General features: G+C 37.8%; 1 protein-coding gene across 3 annotated transcripts; it reads left to right on the top strand.

Annotated features, from left to right (window-relative positions):
- Positions 1-3804: 3804 nt before the first annotated feature.
- LOC147631365 (S-adenosylmethionine decarboxylase proenzyme-like) lies at positions 3805-6624 on the top strand. 3 transcript variants are annotated; one of them, XM_086809754.1, is made up of 3 exons: positions 3805-4029; positions 4387-4533; positions 4724-6624. In XM_086809754.1, the coding sequence occupies exon 3, from the start codon at positions 4840-4842 to the stop codon at positions 6307-6309; it is 1470 nt and encodes a 489-aa protein (XP_086665880.1). In that variant the 5' UTR covers positions 3805-4029; positions 4387-4533; positions 4724-4839; the 3' UTR covers positions 6310-6624. The 3 variants fall into 3 exon arrangements, with proteins under 3 accessions (XP_086665880.1, XP_086665883.1, XP_086665881.1); XM_086809757.1 differs by lacking the exon at positions 3805-4029 and adding an exon at positions 4052-4222; XM_086809755.1 differs by lacking the exon at positions 3805-4029 and adding an exon at positions 4052-4235.
- Positions 6625-9179: the final 2555 nt, after the last annotated feature.

Below are 9179 nucleotides of genomic sequence, written 5' to 3'. Positions count from 1 at the left end.
GTTCAATTTGATGAGGATAACATAGCATTCTCTTGTGATGTTGATAGGCATGAAAAGTTATTTTGATAAATAAACACTTCCAAAAGATTAATAGTGCTAAGGAGATGCAAAGTTTGAGATATCAAATGTCTTGAGTGTACGGTCTAGATTTTCAGTGTGACGACCTAGGAACATCATTCCTTGGGTCCCACACTAGCCATCATGCCCATTTTCTCACATTTTGCTTTTCAATAACTTTTTCTAAATACCAAAGAAATTAACACTATGCATTCCAAGCAAACCTAGAAATATCTAGGGACACGCATGAAGCAATGCACCAATTGGTGGAGAGGGGGTAACATTTGGTAAGTGCCCATGTTAGCACTACTGCAAAGTGCATGAGGAAAGACATCCACATGGTACTATAGTCGGTGCGCTAGTGGACTGTATGAAAGCCCAATAGACTGTGCAAAGGAGACAGGGCCATGTATGAGAGGCACACACTCTTTGACAATCAGAGCAGAAGCAGAGCCCTTTGATATAGGGCAGATTGAAAACTCCTCTTAATCCATTTCTTACAAGGCCACCTTTCTTAGGTTCAAAACTCCCCTAATACGTGGATGAGGCCATGCATGACTAAGGTGGCTATGATGGCTTTGTGAAGGTTTGGATCATGGCTAGAAAGGTGGCACTGTTCTCAATTGAGATAAATATTTAGCACCGTATTTGTAGAAGGTGATAAATATTTATCTTGAGTAGGGGTGTGTCTTGAGAGTATGTATTTCGATTAAAGGTCATATTTAACTTCATAAAAACATATATAAAACATCCATGCATGTGAAAAGGGTTTAGTGAATTCCCCACGGCCGCTTTTGCAAAGATAGGCGCTAATGGTCCAAAAGAAGGCACATGAATCATGTATGCGACTTATGAGGAATATTAGATGCCATAGCTAGTTGTATGGATAAACTTTGTCGTCCGATAATTCGCTAACATACCCTTGGGGGTCTATATAAGGGGCCTTGTATTCCCTCATTCATTCGACATAGTTGTCAATGATTTACTCTTTCCCAAAGCACCATTAAGTCTTTGTCATATCTTATGCATTCCATCTAAGCTTATACCATCATTCCCATAGTCACTTTTTGGGATGACAAGTTGTAATGGACCAAAACAAGGAACATGAATAGTGTTTGCAACTTATGAGGAATATTCAAGGCCATAGCTAGTTCTCGAGGGGTTAAAAATATGTAAGTGTACCATGTGAGTTCAAATGAAGGGATTTTTTAATTCAAAATTTTAAGGTAAACTAACAAATACATTTATAGAAGGGATTTTTAAAATCAATTTTGAAAAAAAACCTATAAGTAAGGGTTCATTGTATTCATGCAAAATTTATAGGTAAGGGGTTTTTTTAATACCCCTTGAATGCACGTGATACGAAGGATTTCTGTGAGTAGTACACCCCCCGAGGGCTGGTTTTACATATTTTGGTAACTTGCCAACATATTCTTGGCTCTACATAAGGACCTTGTATTCCCTCATTCATTTGTCATTGTTGTTTAAAGATTTCCTCTTTCCCGAAGTAGTATTAAGTCTCCTGTCTCAAGTGTACATCACTAATGGGGACTAATTGAAGGTGTCATCAATGGTAAACTATTTGACAACAAACTGGCTTCTATTCTTCCTCATGTATATAAATAAATGCAAGTTGTGCATTTAGCCTATTGTGAATGATTACAGTGTTTGTGGGTACAAATTAATGTTACTTTACACAAAATGTTATCCTACCAGGCTCTAATAAATAACTGCTTTCATAGGCAAATTGGTGAGGTTATATGGCACCCATCCCAACTTGTATGGGAGATGATTCTGTTGTGATGGGCTTGTAATAGGTGGGAGGGTAAGCACACAACAAGCATAGTTGTATTGCACACATACGACAACCATTATGTATTCATATGGGGTAGTCTGGACGTACCGGTTTGCTATAGCTTATGAGTTTCATTTTTTGGTAAGATCAATAGCCTTTAGGGTTGATTGGATGCATCGGACTCACCCATCGGTGGTGGACATCCATCAAAAGGCTCTTATTGGCATCTTGGTTTGCCAAGGTTTCGGAGGTATGCTTTCCATGTCTTTCCATCCATGTCGATACAACTTGCTACTATTGTCCTTCGAATCCAATGCTTATATGCACTCTCCTTTTTCAAAAGTTTGGGCATATATCTTGTATGTAAGCGGCTTAAATCAAGGCTTAGTGTGCGTACTTCATGTCCACATGACAAACCTCCATGTTTTTACTTGGCAAATCAAATGAGCTATGTGGCATATCAACATGGCAACTAAGCATGTCAATAGAATCACAAAGAGCAATAAAGTAGTAATAAAATTATAGTTGGGTACCAAAGTTCAATAGCAAAGCTACTTTCCTCAAAATATTACTTATCACATGACTTGACAATCCAACATTTCCACTTGGCAAGGTAGCACCTATTCACCCTTAGAGCATGGCCTCATTTTAGAGTAGAAGTGGACACAATTGAGAGAAGCTCTTAAATGTGCATGATCTTGTCTTATCAACTGCTAAGAGCACAGTAAGAACTTATTTAGGCAGCTCTTCTCATGAAGACCACTGCTACGTGGAGTTGAAATGGCAAGAGATGGGTGATTGGTTAGGCCGAATTGGGCTACTACATGTCCCACATGAGCCCTTGTTAGCCTGCTTGAAAAATGTGGCCAAGTTTCTTGTAAGAAGCAGTGCACAAATAGAAAGGCACGTGATAATGGCCAAGTTAACTGAGCCATTGTGAAAGCCTATACTTTTGTGGTCTCATAATTTTTTTAGAGGTGCATGTGAGAGCATTAAATGGTGTTCAGCTTTAGGTAGATTCTTTCAAGCTTAGGAGAACAGAGCAGTGCTCGAAAAAAGTTTATTTTTAAACCAATCAAAATAAGGGTAGCTCTTAAATCTGTCCGGCTTTTGTTTTCGAAATTTCTACTATATGCCGGTTTTATAACTAAAATATATGAAAAATCATTCTTTAAAATAAGGGTTACTGAATATCTCAACCGATTTTTCTTAATTTTGGCCGATACAGATACACTAGAATGCCGGCTTTTTTCTAGCACTAGAACAGAGACGCCTGATTGGAAGTAAAGGCTGCTCATCAACGGAGTTTCATCAAAACAGAACAGTCGAGCTCCAGCTTACTACGAGATTATAAATTGTAAAGATGGAGATGTTTTGTTTTTTTCTTGTCGTGGGCAAATTCCCCACATGACAGCTATACAATGGATGAGTTTTGCCGTTCATGTGACTCGGCACTTTGTCTTGTGAGGGAAGGGTCACGATTGGTCCAACGTGGACAAGCAAGGACAACAAGGATTGGTGGTTCGAATCGAGCTGGCAGGTCTTTTTTACTTTTGCAAAGCTTGGCAACCCAACACGTGGCTGGTAGGAGAGAGGCGTGCGCGCGTGCCTCACTTGATCTCATCACTATGGCCTTTATACTGTCCTCGCCATTCATTCACTGAACATATAGATTTCGTGTACGAAAATACACCGTATACATACGGTCTCTCCTTCCTTCCCTTGCCCCAGATCAGCTCCTTTACTAATCAAGCAGTGATTATCTGGAACGATCGATCGCCTGACGCCCATATATACCTTCTATATTACTTATCATATTTACAGTTTGTGGCTGCCCATTTATGAATTATTGCAAAATTTGGAATACTGGGCTACAGTTATGCATATACGATCGTATTTATTATGTATAAATGTATATATACGCCAACCTCGCCTCTTCTTAATCCCGTGGTAGACTTTCTTCATAGTGTGCCAAGCCCCTTGTCGCTCTCTCTCTCTCTCTCTCTCTCTCTCTCTCTCACACACACACACACAAGCACATACACGCACTCTCTCTCTCTCTCTCTCTCTCTCTCACACACACACACACACACACACCTCCACACCCGCCAAAGCAAGTCTTGTGCGTGATAGCTCACAATATCCAACCAGATGCAAGGCTGCTTCTCTATCATGTGGTAAAGAAATCCAAACCTTTCTGTTTACAGAACATAGCTGCTTTTTTTTTCTCTGTTTTTTTGCTTTTTTTTTTTTGGTATCATCCTAGCTTTCAATTTACAGGTCGCTCAGATCATCATTTCCACCTTCGATTAATGCAAAGCTAGCTCAAAACTAATGCCAAGATAGCTTGCACGAGCTCAGAAAGCAAAGGTCGATTAGAATGGTAGAAAAATGAAGTGCGCAAAGGCTTGAATTATGGTAGATTGTAGGGGCAAAGGCTTGCATTTGTGTTATTTCATGCAGGAATATTTGTTATTTTATGCATTAATCTCTTCTTTTTGTTTTATTAGCTTGGGTCTTATTTGCTTTTGCAGAAAACCCAACTGTTTGGTGCTATAATGGAAAGTTATAAGAGCAAAGGACAGATCTCTGCTCACCATGAGATACCTCTCAAATACAAAATCGAGGACATTAGACCTAACGAAGGCATTGAAAGCTTTCACTGTGCAGCTTACTGCAATGTAAGTCACATCAATTTTCCCTTAATCACCTTATCAAATATGGTAATCCTAGGTTAATGTGCCCCTTCTGTTGTCATGATTAATGTGCTTATTTCATGGTTGTTTCCAACATTTAGCTGTTGATGTACTAAATCAAGTTAACCGTAGTAAAGATTAAGCTGATAATCTTCTCGTGTGGTTGTGATTGCAGGGTACCCGACAGCCATCCTAATGCGATGCGAACCAGTGATTGTATCCTCCCATGGCTATGAGCTAGCTTCCATTATCTCTCAAATTTGATCAAAACACAGTGTTAATAGCATCAAAATGGGTATGGATATGCACAATTTCAACTCATCGGTTGCAGAGATGGAGGAATCAAACCCCATCAATGGTTTTGAGGGAGTAGAGAAGAGGTTAGAGGTGGGGTTTAGCCCTCTTATTAACGCTAAATCTGATGGATTAAGGAGGCTAAGCCAAGAAGAAGTCCATGATTTGCTCAAGCTTGCAGAGTGCACCATAGTCTCAGAGCTCCACAATAGTCTATTTGATTCCTATGTTCTGTCTGAATCAAGCCTCTTCATCTATCCTTATAAGATTATAATCAAAACTTGTGGAAGGACCCAACTGCTCAAATGCATCTCTTTGCTGCTAAGCTATGCTTTCAATCTCTCATTAGAGCCTTGCTTCTGCAAATACACCCATGGAACCTTCATATTCCCTCTGAGCCAGCCTTTCCCCTACACTTCTTTTGAAGAGGAGGTGAAGTATTTGGACACTTTCTTTGGCCACATGGGGCCTCAAGCTTACACAATGGGCAATCAAGGGCACCAAAATTGGCACATTTACTCAGCTTCTACCCACAAGTACACCAGATTTAGCTCCAATGAGCCCACTTATACATTGGAGATGTGCATGACTGAGTTGGACAAAGGTTTTACATCAAATTTCTTCAATGAAGCAGGGTCCAGAACTGGCAAAGAGATGACAAGGGACTCTGGCATTGCTAAGATCCTTCCTAATGCTTCTATTTGTGATTTTGCCTTTGCACCATGTGGCTATTCAATGAATGGGATGGATGGAAGTGCCCTCTCAACCATACACATAACACCAGAGGAGACTCACAGCTATGCAAGCTTTGAAGCTATGGGGTACAGTCCAGAATCACTCAATCTACAAGCATTAGTGGATCGTGTGTTATCATCTGTTAAGCCAGGCAATTTGGTGATGTCTGTCCATGTGTCAAGCTCCTGTGATGCTTCAAAGCTCAATGGTGGCTCATGGGGGTCAGGTGTATTGCCCTTTGGATATGATTGTGGCTTCTCACAGAGAGAAGAATTGCCAGGCCAGAGTGTGGTCACATTCCACACCTTCCATAGGAGCCATGAGAACAAATTGCAAGATATAATAGTAACGCCTAAGCCCTTGTTTCCTTGCTCTAGAATTGATCAAGAGGGGACAATGGGGAGTGCTTGGGGAGAGACAAGTCTCTCAGACAATGACTCTCTAGAGGCTTTTCCTATAGTGGTGGACAAGAAGAAGGTGGATTGCTGCACTTCCAAGGTGGGTTCTGCAAGTGAGAAGAAGATGAAGAAATTGAAGAAGGGCAAAAGAGAAGGTAATGGATTTTCATTGGTGGGTGGCAAGCTCTTATTAAGGCCTTGTAAAGACAGTATAGAGGATAGTGATTCCGAAGCAATTAGCTATGGTGGGAGCTCTGATAGCTCTTCATTGACAGGCAGCGTTGTTTCAAGTGAAGATGAGCATGGGCATGAGAGCAAGATGACGATATTCTGAAAGAAGATAATTACTTGTTTTAGTCCCATATTGTATCTATCCACCACCATGGCCATACTCCTCCTCCCCATGTACAGGATTACCAACCATCATAGCCCTCTACGGACCTTGCTTTTATAAACAGAACGTATCTAATGCCATACCAAAGGGACCTTTCCAAAGGTCTTTTTGAGCTTTGAGATGGTGACTATAGTATGTAACCCTTTTCTTATTTCACTCTATGCCATATCTTCTATTTTGACACTGTCAAAACAAAAACCTTGTATTGAGTCCCATGATCCATATAAGCATTTTCGATGAGTTCATCCTTTGAAAGCTCTCCACTACACTCTCTATTCTTTAAAAAAACATATCTTTATAACCTGTTAAATTAATTATTTTTTTCCCCTTCCTAAAGTGCATGTATGATATTTCCTTACTTTATTGCACATAAAGTGCATGTATAATATGTCCTTATCATATTGCACATACACGATGAACTTCACTTTGCATCAAGCACAATGCAAAACTATTTGTGGAACTAAATGTATCTACAAAGGCACTCAATTTTTTATTTTATTTTTTGCATACACAAATTACTTTTGCCATATGTCCACATGAAAAAGGAATTAATATTAGTACTTATGGCTAAGCCTCATCCAAACATAAAACAGATAAGTGGCAAAATGTCTCATATCGGGGATATGGAGTATATTGTGGTGTTAAGCAAAGTTACTTGCACCAGTAAAAGTCTATTGTGGTGCTAAGCGAAGTTACTTGCACTAAGAACTTATTAAAAAAAAAGAAACCTCTCGAAATAAAAAATAATTTATGTAAGTTATATAAGCTGCAAGAAAACTACAAAGGGATACATGATTTATAGATGCTAAAACACTACTCTAGTTATTCAGATCTAAGTGACTTAAGTGTATGCACATGGGAAAAAGTAAGTGTGTGTGTGTGTGTGTGTGTGAGTGAGAGAGAGAGAGAGAGAGAGGTTTTCAAATCAATGACCAGCAAATAAGTACTCATTTAACACCCCTCTCACTATGTAATAGGATAATGCTAATTTTATGCCATCTATAAATGTTTAACTTCCTTTAAGATGATGAGACTAGTGCTCACATTGTCAATTTCTAAACACTGCACCATGGCTCGGGGGTGCACTACTAGAAAACCCTAGGTATCACGTGCATTCAAGAGGTATTAAAAAAACACCTTAACTAAAAATTTTCTCTCAATAAAATAACCCCTCTTTACTTTACGAACTAAATGATTTTTTTCTAAAGTTGAATTAAAAAACCCCTCCTGTTAATGTAATCGTGTTAATTTTTCTCAATGTATCTAATTAAAAAACCCCTCCTGTTAATGTAATCGTGTTAATTTTTCTCAATGTATCTAATTAAAAAACTCCTCCAGTTGAACTCACGTGGTACACTAACATTTTTTGAGGTGAACCCCCCGAGCACCATAGTGATGTCTTCTATGCAGGTTAAGGGTCCCTTTAGGACTATTGATACTTTTTTGTTTCATTATAAATGTCACATCACCAAAGAAAACACTAGTAGCCCTGAAAGCAAAACTTACCAATAAAACCATCAATAGAATTTTTATAGGCACATTAGATTATCATTATATTAAAATAATTTGTAGCTTTATTCCAAATATATTTGTCATATGATCAAAATTTCCTAGCATGATGAAAAGAAAATATCATGTATGTTTCTAATAAAGTATGAAGTATAGCTTGTTCTTATACATTTGATTTTCCTTCGATGCCGCAAACTCTTGAAATCATGCATCTTCTATTGTCTTAGATCTAGACATTTAGATCCTTTCTTCGATGTCACTTCCTTGGTTGCTCTCTTTGGGTAGTTTTTGCTTGACATAAGAGCTCAAGAAAATTACAAGTTAAATTTATTTGCTTTGAAAAGATGCACACTAATATGATTGGAATTAGTAGTTTAGAAGCAATAAAGATAATCTTGTGTTTTGTTTATCAACACATGCAAGAAAAGCATTATCTATAAACGAGAGTGATGGTTTTAAATAAGCATTTCTTCAATAGACAAGAGTATACATTACCTAGATTTTTCATAACTTGAAAATTTTAAACCACACCCTGACAAAACCTAGCAATCTATGGTTTCAAACTTAGTCCAAATCATGTACAACTCCAAGATTGTCTTTTTCCCTAGTTTTTTGAACACATTGCATTAAAGGAAGATAAGAATTTCCATGATGGGGCATAAATCAACCATGTCAACATCAAGGCCTATTCCCTTGTTTAGACACGCTACATATCATGACACTTTAGTGGTTCACCTATGGAATACATATTTTTTAAAATACATTTTAAAAAGCATAATCGCTAAGCTCATAGCACTATCTTTTCCCATCATGTAGTGGAATAACTTTATTTAAGGTATCAAAATACAAAAGCTATTGACTCATTCTTATATTTGAAATGCTTAGAGTTTTAGTTTTCTTGTAAGTTTTGCAAGTTAGATAAATATATGTATATATGGATATGTAATAGCTCAAGTTATGGTACCATGCTTCTAGGTAGGACCACGCGTGCAATTTATAAATACATTCACAATTTTCTTGTCAATTTCAAAAAACACCATAAAAGTTGAACATCATCATAATTTATACATTTAGCAAGCATATTCAATCATTTTAAAAAATATTTTTTAAAGGTAGCAATTTGTATCTCTATTTTATATACATATATTTTTGAAATGAGACAAAATTAAAATTGCTTAGGGTTCCCAAATTATTAAACATACAAAAGATTCCAATTCTTGGATTTTGCATCACAATCTAGCAATACTCATGAAAAGTTTGCAAAGTTTTGAATATAAATCTTTTGTGCCAACAAATGTCCA

This window comes from Cibotium barometz, chromosome 15 (genome assembly GCF_041138505.1).
Source record: "Cibotium barometz isolate CiBa-2024 chromosome 15, ASM4113850v1, whole genome shotgun sequence".
NCBI classification, from domain to species: domain Eukaryota; kingdom Viridiplantae; phylum Streptophyta; class Polypodiopsida; order Cyatheales; family Cibotiaceae; genus Cibotium; species Cibotium barometz.
This window is presented reverse-complemented; position numbering and strand designations above follow the sequence as displayed.